This window comes from Python bivittatus, unplaced genomic scaffold (assembly GCF_059951505.1).
Source record: "Python bivittatus isolate LINGU-HERP-01145 unplaced genomic scaffold, Pbiv_v1 ctg000700_np1212, whole genome shotgun sequence".
Classification (NCBI taxonomy): domain Eukaryota; kingdom Metazoa; phylum Chordata; class Lepidosauria; order Squamata; family Pythonidae; genus Python; species Python bivittatus.
Genome location: NW_028277098.1, coordinates 91,299,036 through 91,316,311, shown reverse-complemented (window position 1 = coordinate 91,316,311; position 17,276 = coordinate 91,299,036). Strand labels below are relative to the sequence as shown.

The following is a 17,276-nucleotide window of genomic DNA, read 5'->3' as shown; positions in this document are numbered from 1 at the left end:
CTGAAAACTTAAGCCAGGTTTGGCCATTTCACATCATTTCCCCTTCGCTCCCCCAAAACTTCACCCTGTACTGTTTGAGCCTCCCCTTCTTCACATGGTTGGTTAAGGAGGTGGTGGAGGAAGTGGTCTTGAGAAGATCCTTCTGAGCAGACACGTGTAGAGTTACACATTTTATAGAGCTTAAAAGGGCCCCCCTTTTGCGGGACAAGGGCATGTGAATAGAGAAAATAGGAGGTCATTTCCTTTATAAGTATGCCAGATACCCGCACACTCAATGGCAGGGAAAGATTCTCCCAATCTACAGCCTAACGCTGGAAACGTTTTGAACCCAGCTGGAATTTTGCGCGTGCGGGATCCTTGACTCTCCCGCTGAAACTACATTCCCCAGCAGCCACCGCGGGAGACCCCTTCTCTTCTCCTTCCCCCTTCGCGAATAATGTTGCCGCTTTGCAGGCAAAGAAAGCGGGCGAGCGATTTGCATTCGGGGCGGAGGCGGGGGAAGAAGACGGGGGCAGGAGCGCCTAATTTGACTAAGAAACGCGTATTTTGCAAAGCAAATACGTGTGTCGAGAAGCCCGCCGGAGGAAACCGCCTTGCGAGAGGCTTTGTTTGAAAACAAATAAACCAAAAAAAGGGATGAAGCGGGCGAAGGACGGGGGGGAATCTTTGCGGGAACCGCGGCGCTGAACAATTGCAAACAAAGCAGAGCGCGGGCATTTGGAGAAGGTCAACGGGCAGATTTTGGCGGGGCGGGGGTCGCGTGGAGGGGCTGCCTCCCGCCGCCTTTTCTGTTGGACGTGCCTCGTTAGCTGCAAATTAATTGTTGCAAAGCCGGGAGGGAAAGGGAGGAGCTGCCCGAAGCGTCTCATAGAGGGTTTGATTCTGGAGAACCCGGAACTATTTATAAACTTATTATAGTATACCACGTGAACTTTAAGAAACACATCCACGGGGGGGGGGGGGGAAGCGTTTAAGAGAACAGCGCTTCCTCCCATGATTAATTTTTAATATTTTGGGTTCACGCTGCACTGATCCACAAGGTAACCATGACCTAATTCCGCACACCTGGCTAAGAAAAACGGACGAAGTTGAGCACTAACCAAGCTTAGCCTTTTGTGGGAATGCAGCCGCTGGATTGTTAACTGATGCGGTTGCTTGTGTAAACATAAGCTGCTGTGTGGCTTAGCCTGATGTGTGCACCCAGTAACAGAGTACGGGAGTTTGATTTTAGCATAGTCTGTTCAGCATGTCCAGTCATTTTTGTAATCTACAGCTTGTGACTTGGGTTGCGTGAACCCATTTTTGCTCAGTTCAAAACTATACCAATAGAGGCGAATATGTGTAGCTCACGGTTGAACTGTGGAGTCCTTGGGGTTCTCTGAGCTTGGTTCTTGCAGACGTTTCATTACCCAACTAGGTAGCATCATCAGTGTAAGTGTGGGGTTTGCCCCCTGTTTATATACAGTAGCTTACCCTGCCAGTGTTGGTGGGGGTGTAGTTTTCTCCTTGCTGGTTCCTTGATTAGGCTGTTGTTTACTGCTTGATTGCCTGTCTGAGCTGGTAGTTGCTTAAGGTATTGTTTACTGCTTGATTGCTCGTCTGGTGTTGATCCTGGTGTTAATCTCGGCTTATCTGGGTGTTGTTTGCTGGTGAAGAGGTGTTCTGGTCTTTTTGGTCCCTTTTTATTGTCTCTTTTGAATAGTGTATAGATGTTGATGTGCCTGTTGATGGCTGACTTGTCTGAATGACAAGCTTCCAGGAATTCCCTCACATTTTTGGATTTAGCTTGGTCTAAGATGCTGACAGTTTCCCAGTTGAAACCGGATGAGTCTGTCCATGTGTTATGAGATTAAGGAGTTTTCATCGTGTCTTCTGACTGCTCGTTGATGTTCATGGATGCTTAATCAAAACTATGATTAAGCAAACATGGCTTAGTGTGATACATGAACTGGCTTACTGCCTTGAACCATTTGCACTACTTCATGGGAGACACTTTTCAAACTTACTTTTTCTTTTGTCCAGCTTGAAAAAAGGGCGCAACCATCAGGCATGGGTGGACCAGAGTTAGAGTACCTAACTAACTAACCTACCTAATACGGGGGCTTCAGTTAGTTGTTGCCTCACACTACCCATCAAAAAATGTCCAATTTGCAGGCAAGAACTCAGAAGCCTTGATTGAAGGCCTGGGATGATCCTACCTTTATGCATGTTATGAAATGTCTGGGTGGGATCTGCAATGTGGGTGAAACCTATGTACCATCAGGCACAGCTTCAAATCTTGATTAGGACTTGGATATGGGACACCATTAGGTAATCAGAGCTGTAGACTAGACCAAGAAGAAGGGGACATCTCAGAACAAAGCAGTAGTAACCCATTTCTGTATTTTGCCAAAATTACAACATGGATGGGTCATGTAGCTTGATGGAGAGAAGCTTTACTTTTTCCTCTTTGCCATGGGAAGGACAGACTGCTTTTGCTGGAGATCTAAATAGTTTGCTTGCCAAGGTCTTTTGAATTGGCTGAAAGCCATGTGAAATTAATGCTCAGGGCCACAAGTTTCACACATCTGCTTAATGCACTGTTTGTATGGCAGAAATCTAGGGCTTTGTGTTCTGCAGAAAAGAGTACTTATAATTTATAGTAAACACTTAAATTTATGGCTGCAAACCTTTCTAATTCTTCATTTAAATCTGCCTTCTTGAAATTTATAGTTTGAAATGGCTGTGCTTGAATGAGGAGTTCCAAGTTTCTTCTTCTGAAGAAACCAGTTTCTTCAGAAGAAGCATAGCTGTATCAATTTAAGATCTTTTTAATGCTTTTTGCTGTTCATTTCACAAACCAGATTTTTTTCCCCTCATTATTTATAGCAGCAGTGTTGAGATTTCAAAGGGCATAGTGCATTTGGAAGATCAGAAAAGCAGGGACAAAAGAAAACCCCCTTGGATACAGCATGGTTGCTCCTACAAAGTAAAAAGGATTTAGAGCAAGGTTCCTCAACCTTAGCTACTTTAAGATGGGTGGACTTCAAATCCCAGAATTCCCCAGCCAGCATGGAATTCTGGGAGTTGAAGTCCACCCATCTTAAAGTTGCTGAGGTTGAGGAACCCTGATTTAGAACATCTTTTCCCAAGATGCTTCATAGCCTAGAGAGTAGCATCTATCCAGATCTGGTGTTCTTCCTACTAAATCCAGTGGTGTAGTTCATAACTGCTGCCCCTGGGACTTATGGAACATTGTAGTCTCAGATTCCTTTTTTCAGGAAAGAGATCTGGCATTAGAATTTGGGATTGTGAACATGCAAAGCTTCTTTGTAGATTTCATGGAGAAGACTGTTGGAGGTCCTCTGGAAAGGACACTAGGAAAAAAACTAGACTGAACGTATGGAGGAGCTAGCCAGTTAGGTCTGGTGTCCCATTATGCTCATGGCTATCTCCCTTGGACCCCTCCTCTGGCTAGCTTTTGACTTCTTTAAATTACTTTAATTAACAAATTGGCAAGCTGGCATGCTGCAAAATGAGGTGCCAGTCTCCAGCATGGTCTGTATTTCCAAGGACCCCACTGGGCTCCAAGTGGATTTCATAAGTGGATTAAATAAGTGGATTAAATTGGTTGAATGATTTTTAACATCCTTTTATTCTCTATTTTATTTTGCTTTTTATATTTTTAATGTATTTATTGATTGTTTTTGGCTTTGTTGGATGCTGCCCAGAGTCACCTGTGGTGAGATAGGCAGCTGTATAAATTGGTTTAATAAATAAATAAAATAAGCTTTCTGAATAAATAAAAATGATGGATGGATACAATCTACTGCTTTCTTGGGTGTGTCCACTTACCTAGAAAAAAGACATAGATAAGCAGGTGTAGTAGAGAATATCACTTGGTTATGGGAATGGGGAGGTGACAGCATTATGGCAAACCAGGGCTTTGTAATTACTTATGTAACTCAAGGCTGTTATGGGAATGGGAAGATGAATGGGAAGGTGCCACCAGGAGCCATTTGGACAGAGGACCCATAACAAGTTCCTCAAATTCCAGATGTCTTAATTCAAAAATAGGTTGGAGACCTCTATGGTGTCCTCACCTGCTGCCTACTTCTTCTTCTCACAGGGGCAGGTGATTTCACCAGTCTGTTATGAAGGAACAACTAACCTAGGAGTATCCACCTGAGAATGTCTTTGGCTTCATCCTCCAACCTCACTTTACAACTGCCAACTTCTGACTGACAGCTGAATATATGGGCTCAGTTAGGTAATTTTAATCTGGCAATTTAGATTCATCTCAGTGCAGATCTTTAAACAGAAATGTGCATTATTTTGCTATATTTAAAAAATGATAAGCCAAGCCTACTGTACAGAACTTCCTTTTCTCATTCTACTGATAGAAAATATAAGCTTTGCCCCTAATGGTTCTGCATGGATGTCACCACTGTGTGATATCCATTAGAAAGCACCTGTATTTAGTGGTGTGAGAAGCTCTGTATTAGATATGATAAAATGGTCTATACCATGGAAAATGTGGATAGAGAGAATTTTTTCCCCACAATTTTAGAAATTTTGATTGTTGACTGTGGGCAGATGCAGGATCTACAAAGAAAAGTTAACGTTCTATGATTAAGTTGTGGAATCTATCACCAGTTATGGTGATGGGCAGCAATTTAAATGACTTCAAAGGGAGATGGGGCTGCATATAGCCATTGATCGTGACAGTTGTTTGCTATCTCTAGAAAAATAGGCTTTCCTTGAAAACCAGCAGCTGAGAAGCACCCATGGAAGAGGATTTTCAACCTCCTGTCCAGGTTTATGAGCTTTCTGAAAGCATCTGATTGACCAGTGTGGGACACAATGCTGAGTTAGTCTAATACAGCAGGCCTCCATATGTTCTTATGGGTTGAGAGGGGGAGGCTTTTTTCTTCGAAGCCCTCAGAGTCTCCATCTCCCCCAAATAACTTCAGCAACAAATTGCTGAGGATCTGGGCTTTCATTTTGGACTAACATATCAACAGAGGATGGGTTCTATACCTTGTATCACTCTGCTATGGCGCTTTATGCACTCTGTAAATGCATAAGTGCACTCTGTAAATGTTTTGCACTTTGCCTTTATTTTAATGGACCCGGATATGTCCCAAGGTGTTGCATCAGGAAAGGCTGTTTCTTCCTTTCTCAAGAATACCAGCTGCACCTCCAGGGCCTAAAAGGACAGTTGAGCATCTTCAACTGGCAATGGTGGGTGGAGTTGCATCAAGCCCTTCCTTCCCTCTGTCTGCCAAGAGAGATGGGCTGTGAGGAAATGGCTCATGGTGCCCCAGGCTGACTCCACCACTGCCCCCTACCAACTTCTCATAGTCTGAGGTTGGCTGCAGTGATCTTCTCTGGCGCTTTCTCTCCCAGATGCTTTTGCGTGGCTTATGGGAATCGCTGCCCCCTTGCACTGTGGGACCTAGGTTAGAACTGCCCCTGCTCTGGCTAAGGGAGATTCTGTTCTCCAGCATTTCCTTCCTGGGCATGGTCTGAGAGGTTGGGAATGCTTGGTTGGGCTGTTCAGGGCGGTGTTCTGGTCTAGGGTGTGGTGGGCTGACCAGATAGACATAGACTTCTGCTTGCTGTGCTGCTGGCAAACGCTGATGCCACTCTAGGCCGAGACGGTGCTGGGGACCTCTGGGAGAATGTGGGTAGACATGTTCCTCAGCATTAAGGTGGGTTCTGGATACCGTATCTGGAGCCAAGGCAGAATACAGCACCCGCCGGGGACCGGGTAAGATTGGGCTGGGGATGAAGTTGATCTCACTGGATGGATGATGAAAGGGCTCATGAGGGTGAGCCAAGTGGTTGGGAGCAGGGCTCTCTGTGTTTAGGCCCACCGATCGGGTCAAGAAGCGTTGCCCTTGAGAACTCCCTCCTGCCACCTCTGAACTCTGCAGTTTATCACCGGTGGCCCTTTGATGGTTCCTTGCCAAAACACCATAGTTGGCTGAACTGTTTCCTGTCTCAGGGGTGCGTACAGGCGAGCTGAAGCTGAAACGGACCCAGGAGGCAACGGATCCTGCAGGACACGCTGGCTGGGGGGTCTCGGCATCAGAGGGGTGGGAGCTTCCTTGGCTGTCCTGGCATCGTTGGTGGTTCCTGTACCAGCTGGCTTTCTTGTCATCTGTGTCATGGTGGCTTGACCATTCCCCAGAATAGTAGGCTTTACTTTTCCTGCCCTGCTGAGGGCAGAAGACTTTGGGCTCGTGGGGGTTGCCAATTTTCACGGTCACTTTCACAGGATCTAGAACGCAACGGAAGCGTAGGCTTGAGGGCTTTTTCTGGCTCCTGAAAAGGGTGGATTCTTTCCACAGCCTCTTGCTGCTGGAGAGAATCTTCATGGTTTTGAGCAGTCGACTGCCTGCAAACCAAGGAGAAGCAGCATAAAAGCCACGAAAACTCAATTGTGCAAGGAAATAATGAAAGGCCGCTCACAGCCTGACGCTGCACAGCTGCTTTTATGGTAGGAATGCCAAAGGTGTAATTCAGCAACATCCTTGCTGAGTTACATCTCCCAGTATCCCTGGGAGCTTGTCTGATGGGGTGGCAGTTCATTCAATGCTTTGTACCCACAATTTATAGAATTCTTGACCGAGCAAAAGTCAAGAGATGGTCATGTTGTTTTATCTGTTATGGAAGCAATGAATGTGGGGGAAAAAAGGAAAGATCAGTTTTCTAGAATTCTCTGGAAGAGCAGCAAAGAGAACGTGACACAAATCCACAGTTGATTCGTAGGCTCAGCAGAGTGGTCTCCCAGGAGCCGGGGATCATGTGGTAAGCCACCTCCTATACTGATGACCCCTAGCTATGGGGGTAATTGCTGACTGTGGAAAGTGGCTATGAGCTACCATTGGAAATTAGCAAGTACAATGTAGATATTTCCTTATTCACTCTCTCTAAATCACTCATGTGCTCTTTCCATTATCCTAACCTGTCAGCTGGCCAGGATGTGATGGGCATTGTAGCCTAAGCATCTGCAAGGCATCAGCATGGCAAAAGTGGGTCTTAGCAACTAGTTTACAGTCTAATCTTAGGGCCATTTCCCATTTGCACGTCACCACAACGCAAGCATTGCCTAGCATCCTCTTTTTTTCCTGCTTTGTCCCCCTGCAGTTGTTCCTATCTTGTTCCTGGCCCATGAGTGAGACAGCTGTATGTCATCCTTAGCTGTGCCAGAGAAAGAGTAGTATTTCCCCTATTCAGACGCAAGGTGTGTACAATCTGTTATGCTTCGTCACCACGTATGTCCGAGGTGAAGCCAGGTGAACAGCTGTGGGTGGGATCAGAGTCAAAGATGTTGGCTCTTTCAAGCTGATGGGAGGGGGAGCTCCCCCACCTCTCCGGTCCCTGATCTGCCCCATTCTTCTGCTGTCTCACTAAAGAGTGGAAACACTCGTGACGTTGGTAGATCATCAAAACTATGCAATAGCATTACATTATTCAGCTGGCTGTGCAATAAGTGCTTTAAATCTACAGCCTTTACCATTTTAGGACAAAGCTGAAATAGTAACAGTGGAATGACAGGGCCACACACACACACACACCCCAATTGCCAGAAAACACAGGAGTCTGGCATTTGTTGCCTATATAAAGAAAGGGGTGTGTGTGAAGGGAAGTACAATTCTAAATAAAAGTGTTCCTATGACTCAGCTGCCTTCATTACTCTGACCTATTTTTCTTTTTCTTTCAAACAAACAAACTTTATCCAGAATGGAATGTAGGAGAAGGGGCACAACAAGGAGACTAATGATGATGGACAGAGTCCTGCAGCCACGTTTCTCCTGTCCTACTGCAGCACCATAACTGGTGGATGTTTGGAGGAGGAGGAATCAACCAGTCACTGCTTATCACATGCTGCATAGACAAAAATCAGGATGGCACAGTTCAGTGGTGAGTCAGGGCAGATGCAGGAGAGACAGGATAGGGATCAGCAATGGAGGTAGCATCGTTCATGCTGCCTAATTTTCTGCCAGCTCAAGGAATAGTCCTTTATATCAGTAGTAGAGAAAGATTAGGGTTCCTCAACCTCAGCAACTTTAAGATGTGTGGACGTCAACTCTCAGAATTCCCCAGCCAGCCATGGGGAATTCTGGGAGTTGAAGTCCACCCATCTTAAAGTTGCTGAGGTTGAGGAACCCTGCCTTATGTTTTATCCTTCCTTGCACCTAATAGTGAAACAAACATGCGTTGGCAATTGTTTTCTGCCATGTTCCCCATGATGCTTTCCTTTTATCCCCAGTCCAAGTGTGAGATGTTCTTAAGTTTTCCATAGCTTAACCATAGGTAAAGTAATGTTACAATTTACTAAGACTTTTCACTCCTCGGCTGTTTCTTTCACTAGAATCTTTTGATATTTTTGATTATGAGTTACTTTTAGGCTCCAGTTCTCTATGACCTAGTCCATACCTTGTGTTAAATCATATTTACAGAATGGTTTATTGAATAAGCCATGGTTGTGTGGGTTTGTATGACATGTTAAAGCAAAACCAAATAAAGCTCATTATAGCTTTGTGTAATGTGTGGGTTCAGCTGATGATTTTTATGCCTGAAGGCTGAAGAGAAAAGAATTAGCTGGAGGAAAGGAAAAAGGATTTTGGTTTGTTTCCCCCCTACTTCTTAGGCATCTACAAAATACCTTTCTTGAAGAAAGAATCATATATTTTCCTCAGGAACGGGGCAAAGGTAATCCAGAACTGAAGAGAGAGAAAGAGAGAGAGAAAAAAGGTTGTTAGAACAACTTGTAACTTAATTCACTGAAGTAGTTCAGTCTCCCCCAATGGTTTGTTGATCATCAGACCCTTCAACCAACTTTTTCAGATGCTCTTGGGTGATGTTGGAAGAACTTAAGTCCAGCTATAGGGGATGGCACTGTGTCTATTTTCCATGTAAGAGACTGCCTAGAACTCTTGCAATTATTGTATGAGAAATAGCTAGAATAGGAAGAATGGGCAGCCCAGGGGACAGGCTTCTGCTGTTCTATGGAGGGCATGGCAAAAGATGCTTTCCATGCTCTGGCTGAACATTCTTGACAGCATCCTCCTCTTATTTATTGCCTGGGTGGAACGAGAAAGCACAAAACATGGATACCAGTATAAGTAACCAATATGGAATCATAAAGACCTCAGTCAATATATATAGACACACATACCACATCCAGATCTGCTCAGAGTAGGGCTGGAGATCCTTGTATTATTCAACTACAACCCCCAGCATCCCCAACAGTATAGCATATAGTAAGGGAAGCTGGAAAGTGTAGTCCAGGAGCAGGATGACTCCCTGTATACACGATGCATGGCTTGCAGTTGGCCAGTTTATCCCTCTGCTTGACACTTGTGTTCTAAGTGTCAGTGGCTGTTCCAGCATTTGGGACAGCAAGCTTTCTCATATCTTCCTACTGAATGAACGCTCCCATAGCTCCTATGATAACTTGTTCCACCTATCAAAAAGAGTCATTCAAAAAGGGTTATCTAGGGCCAAAATTTAGGAGATCTGGGAGATCATAGCTTGGACCCACCAACATTTCTAGTTTTAGTTTTCAGACAGCTGTGGGGCCCTTAGAATTGAGTCATGACAGCAGTTTGGGGAAGAGTTTAATTTGCACCCAGTGGCACCTGTTTCTAGACCAGGAGGCCTTGCTCATGGTGACCCATGCCTTAATTACCTCCTGATAGGATTATTGCAGTGTGCTGTATGTGGGGCTGCCCTTGAAGACATCCAGAAGCCTCCATTGGTCCAGATGCAGCAGCTTGAGTAGTTATGGGCACAGATCATTACACTGATGTGACACCACTGCTCTGAGAGCGGCATTCCAATAGGGTGCAATTCAAGGTGCTGGTTATCACCTTAAAGCCCTCCATGGCACAGGATTGGGCTACTTTGGGACCGCCTGCTCCCAAGAATATCTGTCCATCCTACAAATTCCCAGTTTCAGTGTTGCCATCTCATGGTACTGAAGAGATGTGCATTTTCAGTGGTTGCCCCTTTCCTCTGGAACTGTCTTCCCCCCGACATATGACTGGCCCCAACCCTGCTGCCCTTTAGAAACTGGGGTCTTTCCCCAGATGTTTGGGTTTAAATCAGCAGGATCCCCTACAGTATTGGTTGTTTTAATCTGTTCGGCATTTTGCATATTTGAGTTATTTTTATAAATGATGTATGGTTTTGAATTTTCTCTTGTTTAATGTCTTTTTCTTTTTTTTTGTATGCTGCCCATGCTGCTTGAGTTGAGCGGCTTTGTAAATCCCTGTAATAAATACATCAATAAATTTATATTCTTCTCCCTTACCTGGATCTGCTGTTTGTCTCTTTGAGTTGGGCAGCTATATAAATGCATGAAATCAATCAATCAATCAATCAATCAATCAATCAATCAATTTGTATTCCTCTCCCAAACCTGGATCTGCTTTTTGTCACTTTATTCACATTCACATTTTTGCAGAACCAAAATGCTGGCAGATAGAAGCCTGTTGTGTTGGTTAGGAGTTAGAAGCTTTTTTAGGGTTAATGGAATGGTGCTTTTGTAATTGTTGAATGTCTAATATACTCTCACTGATATTATGGTGATGGTTGGAAAAATGTACATTCCTCTGACTCTCAGAGGAGGAAGCAAGGTGTAATAGGTAAATAAGTTAGTAATCAGTCAGTCCTGTGTGGCTCTGTTAAGAAAACTGAATTGTTGGGAGATCTTCTGTGTCTCATTTCCTCAGGATTTGCTTTAGTAGGGAGAACCTTTGTAAGAGCCCTTCTTAGCAGACCCCTTTTTTCTTCTTATTGTTTTTTTAAAAGTTAAAACTCTGTTAGGTCAGGCTTGATACCTGGGGACTTCAAGTCCACGTTGCCTTCTTGGTAGGCATTCAGAAGTGGTTTTCTATTCCCATCTTGCAGAAAGTTCCTTCAACTCCCCAATCTAGTCTACAGTGCTGAGATTCCCTAGTGGTATCTGATCGCAGTACTAATCAGGTTGCGCTCGCTTATTTTTTCTGGGATCAGCCAAGTTGGCTTGCTGTTGTTACATGCTGAGGCTTGATCATTGTTAGTGCTCACTATTTACTTGTCTTGTTAAGCCTAGACCCAATTCATGCCATCACCATCACCATCACCATCCAGGAAAGACCAAGCCTTGTTTCTACTGCGGTCATTTGCATGGAGAAAAAGCAGCTGAGCAGAAAAGCTTATATCCAGAAGAGGCTCATAGATCCGGAAGTGAAGCTGATATAAGCCTCACTGCCAAGTCCTGAGCCTGAATGCCCAGTGATGCTGACCCAATGCCCGCTATTCATATGGCCAAATATTCCCTGCAGCCCCTCCAGATTGTGAGGACATGCGTAACACCCACCTGATTCATTTTGCTTACCAAGACAATCAGTTTAACAGCATATTCCAGTATAGCAAAAAGGCCCAACACAATCAGAATGGTGGCTAAGAGTTTCTGATGGGTCTCACCAAAGGGGAGGCAGCTGTTGTACACCTTGTCCCCTGGTGTAGCCATGGTTGGTAAGAAAAAAAAAAAGGAAGGGGGAAGCTGGAAATCAGAAGAGCATCTTCCCTCTCATTGCCCTGTTGCCAGCTGCAGCCACAGCGCCAGCTGCAGCTGTGGAGGACCTCCAAAGGGTGGTCTAGTCCAAGCCTCTTCACTGGCCTTTGTGACAGAATCCCTGTGTCATTCATCACATGTGAGTCAAGCTAGAATTGTCTTGGTTGGGCCAATCAGAAGGCTTCTACAAGCCTACAGGAGGACTTCAATCAGTGGATAGATGTCCACACCGTGTAAGTCTTTGAAACCTAGGGTTTGGTGGACAAGTTGTTGTGGCCCTCTTTGCACATCATGCTAAACTGTAGTGGCTGAATTAACATCCCACACTTAGACGAGAACCTCATGATGTGAACCGTTGAGTCAGGAGGAAGCATCACATTCACCTATTTATTCACAACTCTAATGGAGGAATGGATCTTTTGGGCCAATCTCTGTTTAGCCTAATGGAGTGACTCCGCTTATCATCCTCAACTCCTTGGACGAATGAGAGGATGCAAATGAGATTAACAGTTATGACAGCTTTGGAATTTTTATTATTTTTCTCCCCCAAAGCCAGAGGGATGCTATTATCTCCTGAAACACCAGCATTTTTTTTCTCTGGGCAGTGAAAGAGGTGATAACAAAGGTTTTGAGATTTTCTTTGTGAGAGAGCAGCTTTCTTCAGACTGATGGTTCCCACTGGTTTTGGCTATAATTCCAAGAATGTCCAGCCAAAGACCTGGTAGAGGAGGTCATAACAGGAAGGAACAAGAGAAAAACTTGGACAGGCTTTCAGGGTTGATGTCAGCCCTTTGAGGTAGGCCAGGTCAAGAAACAGACACTGCAGCGATTTCAGGAATGCTACATTATTATTGTAAGGAATATTAACAGAATCTTGAATGCCTGTCCAAGCTGCTTTCTGTCCCATCTTATACAAAACAAAATCAAGGCAGAGTTATTTTACATTTCTCATGCTTGCTTCAATCTCTGGACTGTGTAATCTCATCTTCAGATCCCTCCTTAAAGGTTGGTTCCCTTTGTCCCCCCCCCCCTCCCCTAATGGCCATTTCATACCTTCCCCAAGGTCATCTCTCAATTTGTTTACAGGATCCGCTTAGTAATATGCATGCCAGCCAGTTCATGCTTAATGAGTGTGCTAATCAAGATGGCAGGTGGACTTTGTCAAATTTATTTTGATTTCAGCACCCAAAGTGGATGCCTTTTTAATGGGAGATGCTAAAGATGTAAAGCCACTGTTATTCCTGCTGAGTTTTAGATCTTTACATGAATAACTTAAATGGGTTCTGCTGATTTCCACAATTCTTTTGTTGTTTGTATGTGTCCATGTGCTTTTAAACATTTTTTTTCATTTATTTTAAAACATTTAAAGAACAAAATGAATGATTACCTAAAAGAAAGCAGAAAAAGGACATAATGGATGGTAAATAAAATTCAGTAAATAGAGAACGTACAATTGTTATAAGATTTAAAATTCATTATTCCATGGATTGAATGATTAATTTAATATATAAAACTAGACTTAATATATCATCTTGAGAAACCACTGAAAATCACTACAAAACTTTAAACACTGATTCCAAGGTTCTTCTGATGCTCAAACAAATCTGTAGTTCTCTTTAAAATGATTTGATCATGAACCAGCCCCATAAATAGAATGAAATATCTTTCCAAGCATCATACTGAAGCAAGCTGAGATTTGCCCCAAATGCCTGTATAGAAAGGGACACTCATGATCCATGAGCATTTGCTGAATCTTGGTATGCATTATGCGAACTCAGATTTCTTGCATTTCATGTTCCACTTTTTAGGGGTTTGTATTACATATATAAATATACACTTTGGAAAAAATAGGCATACCATATTTGGGCTACAAAAAGCTGGACAATCCAAAGAGAGGTTTTAGTGTCCCCTTGCTCCTACCTCATGGGCATCCAGGTGTTTGCAGCTGAGGTATGGTATGCCTAGAAAAAATAATGTAGTTGCTTAAAAGGCCACCAACATAGATCAGCAACGCTTGCCCTCTCAGGCTTGTAACTTAACAGCATATATTATTGGGCTTGCAATATCATTTGTAAGTCAGGCACAAGATGCAACAGCTGGTGCTGTTGCCTCCTAAAGGGAACAGATTTTTTCCTCGTGATTAATTATTTAGCACATGCATTCAGCTCAGGGAGACATTAATTACCCAGAGCCTAAGTAGAATGTTTCTTGGCCTTTCAAGTCCTTTAGATCAGTGTTTTTCGAACTTGGCAACTTTAAGATGTGTGGACTTCAACTCCCAGAATGCTGAGTTGAAGTCCGCATATCTTAAAGTTCCCAAGTTTGAAAAACACTGCTTTAAATCGTGTCACTTGAAAACCAAATCCTGGTTTGGAGTATATAATGCTTCAGAATGGTTCCCCCACCCATACTCCCACATACATCTCACATACTACTAAGGTTGCAGGAGATCTCCAGTGAGGTGTAGCAGTTAAGGTGTGGGATTGGAAATGAGAAGCTGAAGGTTCAAGTCTACCTGAGCCACTGAAGCTCTCAGTAGGAGGAGAGCCAAGTTAATCTAGGGTGGCATCTTCGGATCCAACATTACCCTAGCCACACTAGGCATCTGATGAAGTCAGCTGCAGCGCATGAAAGCTTTCACCTCTTAATAAAATTTGTTAGTCGGAAAAGAAGCTCCCTGGATGACTTTGGGCCAGTCCCTCTCTCTTAACCCAACCTAGTTCACGGAGCTGATGGTGTGTGTGTGTGTGTGTAGGGGGATTGGAGGAATGTAACGGTATGTGGGAATGACCTCGGGAGACAGGAGAAGGAGCCACAGACTAGACAGTGGTCAACAGCAGCTGAGCCTGCAGAAGGAATGGAGACATGGCAAACGGCTCAGAAGGGACCCTCCGTAGTTTCCTGGATCATAATGGTGAGGGGGGAGGGATGTTCTTTCAGACTTGCAAGATTCTGTTAATGTAACCTTATGATAAAGTTAGAGCTAGTACCTCTGGGCGTGCTTCTTGTCTGGACTACCTCACAAGGCTGACAGGGAAGGATGATACGGAGGAGCTTCTGAATGAAAAGCAGGATATAAAGGTAACAATGTCCTAGGTTAGATTTAGAATTATGAAAGGGCACTTTGGTTCCTACTTTCCTCAAGCCTTTAAAATGTTGTGTCCCACACCTACACCCACAAGTACATAAACATGCACACCTATGCTGATAGCAAACACAGACTCCAAGTTCTAATCTTTATGTCGCCCAAATGGCACCTCCAATGCCACGGGGCACCTCCGCACAAAGGGGGAGGCTGCTGCATGCTTAGTGCCAACGTTTGCGGGATTACAAAGGGAATTTTAGGAAATGAGAAAGTTCCCTCACCCCTCAAATGGCCAAACGAAGACGGAGTATACTAGTTGGCAGAATGCTTGCTGACTGTGGGGCGGTGGGGATTTTGGAGGGAGGGGGCAGGAATGGAAGAGGGTATGCTGAAAAAAAAACCTTTGGCTGCCTGGAACTGGGAACCTGGGCACTTCACATTCTAGTATTTCAGTGTTGTCCAAACTTGGCCACTTTAAGATGAGTGGACTTCAACTCCCAGAATTCCCCAGCCAGCATGGCTGGCTGGGGAATTCTGGGAGTTGGAGTCCACTCATCTTAAAGTGGCCAAGTTTGGACAACACTGCAGTATTTCATTGCAAGCCCTGCTTGTAAACAAACAATTATTCTTTTGAAGAAATCAGCATGTTTTGTCAGTTGAGAGAAAAGGTTATTCTTATAATAGCTTTAGGAGGAATCTAAATTCATCCTGGAGCACCATAAGGAAGCACGTGAATTTGCTGAGACCGTCTCCTATAATTATCAGGAAAACAAAAAGAAGGAATCTGACTTTTGGGAGGTTCCTAACTTCCTAGCCTTGATAAACACCCAAAACAGTGAAGTTTTTAATCTTCATTTCCTGTAGTTATATTTTGCTTTTATTAGTTCGGGCTGATTAGACCAAACCTTCCAAAAGTTTCTTCTTGAAAGTTTCAACCTGCAATAGATACAAATGCTGCCATCTCCTGGCTCAACTGAAGTTTACAATATCAACAGGGCTTTTCTTTTTAAGGGCAACCTGGGAATTTTTACTATTCATCTATTTTTTATTTACGCAATGGGCAGTTAATTTCTGAAAATCTGTTTTTCAGTGCCAGGCCGAATATCATGTAAAGATATTTGTGTGGCTGTTCAGGAACATAAATTAACCTAACTGATGTTTATTCTAGATTGTTTTTTTTAAATTTGTATTTATTAAGAATTTTTACATAGAATAAAAGACTAATCAAAAGGAAAAAAAAGGAGAGGGAAAAAGTGCAAGAAACAGAGGGAAAAAAAATACTAGTTTACAAATATATGACTTCTGATCTTGTCAACAGATTAATTACAATCTTATTACCTCCTCTTCCCTCTTAGATGTTATTCAAGTCTCTTCAGTCCCTCATTTAATCCACATCTTTCTTAATCTTCAAATCCATAAATCATTTAATTTCTTCTTTCAGCAAAAAGTCCATACAAGGTTTCCAGTCTTTCAGAAAAGTTTTTGCTGTTTTCTCTGTTCTAGATTGTTTTCCACACTACTTTCTTCTTTATAATGGAGATCACAGCAAAAGGAAGCATAAGCCACAGGAGTATGTAGAAACCAGATTTTGAAGCAGAAAGTATTTTTGTTATTGGCCAACCATTTTTCTCACCCTCTGTACAGTCTATTTTGGTACATCAGTGCACTGAGAAACTGAAAGTATCTTTTATGCAGTCTGATGCGCCATTGATAAGCTTCCAAAGTTGCACAGGCTCCAATCATTGATAATTTTGGGGGGAAAAAACAGGTATAAAGCTATGACGTATGTTCTGTAGCTTGTTCATACAATCTAGTGATTCCCTTCCCCTGGCCTTGATCAGTTATTTGGGAACCATTTTGTTCAGTCCTCCCTCCACTGCAAAGGAAACTTAGCACTTCTCCTGGTTTTTAAATTTTGTTTGCCAGAGTGGGGAAAACAACAACTATGATGATATAACTGGGGTTGGTGCCAGCAGACAGGATCACCCCATTGACCTGTGTGAAAACAAACATGACCCCTGGCAATGGAGTGTTTAGAGGGGCCCGTGTGTGGATTCCCTAGGACTTTGTCCTTATCAGAGATAAGGACAATTAAGCCTCAAGCAAGTAGCTTGGATGACATGGAGAAATTGGCTGGATTGAAGGAGTTAGTTTAGCCCCAAAGCCAGATCTATTTTGGGCTAAAATTAATCCCCAACAGACTATTCCTCCCCACTCTCCAATAGCCAGTTCACAAATGAATGTTGGATGAAATGAGTTAGATAGACCTCTCTCTTCAGCTAAAGCTTTCCCATGTTTCAAACTGGACCTTGCAATTTACCTCTACTTTTTCCAACTCATGGTTTCTGGTTTCAAATAATAGTCATGAAAGTCCTTTGTGAAGTATTTGTTTAAATAGGCTCTAGCCCACAAGCATTTCTGCCAGAACATGGGTTTGAGACTAACAAGCAAGTCACTTTTTGGGGGTAAAAAACAGTGACATCTCATTCAGCTACTCAGAAGTGAAATGACTTCATTTGAAATAGCAGGGAAGAAGGAAAAATGTGGTGAGCTCACTCAGCAAAGGTAACTTTGATGTAAACTTAGGATCCCTTTCCTGAGATGAATAATGGCAGCAATGTGTAGAGTTTTAAGATC

General features: G+C 43.4%; 1 protein-coding gene across 2 annotated transcripts; it reads right to left on the bottom strand.

Annotated features, from left to right (window-relative positions):
- Positions 1–5,026: 5,026 nt before the first annotated feature.
- Positions 5,027–15,064, bottom strand: LOC112542080 (uncharacterized). Of its 2 annotated transcripts, none has more exons than XM_088154057.1 (3): positions 11,357–15,064; positions 8,657–8,714; positions 5,027–6,382 (listed from the first exon to the last, which is right to left on the bottom strand). In XM_088154057.1, the coding sequence occupies exons 1-3, from the start codon at positions 11,507–11,509 to the stop codon at positions 5,211–5,213; spliced, it is 1,383 nt and encodes a 460-aa protein (XP_088010183.1). In that variant the 5' UTR covers positions 11,510–15,064; the 3' UTR covers positions 5,027–5,210. The 2 variants fall into 2 exon arrangements, with proteins under 2 accessions (XP_088010183.1, XP_088010182.1); XM_088154056.1 differs by lacking the exon at positions 11,357–15,064 and adding an exon at positions 8,831–11,286.
- Between the last annotated feature and the right edge of the window lie 2,212 nt (positions 15,065–17,276).

Bases quoted from the DNA above. Each gene is read 5' to 3' on its own strand.
- LOC112542080 (XM_088154056.1), bottom strand. From the start codon at position 9,010: ATGCCCTCCATAGAACAGCAGAAGCCTGTCCCCTGGGCTGCCCATTCT. The intron at 8,715-8,830 runs GTTGGTTGAAGG...CTCTCTCTTCAG, and splicing joins ACCCAAGAGCATCTGAAAAA to TTCTGGATTACCTTTGCCCC. The intron at 6,383-8,656 runs GTATTTTGTAGA...CTTGGTTTGCAG, and splicing joins TGATTCTTTCTTCAAGAAAG to GCAGTCGACTGCTCAAAACC.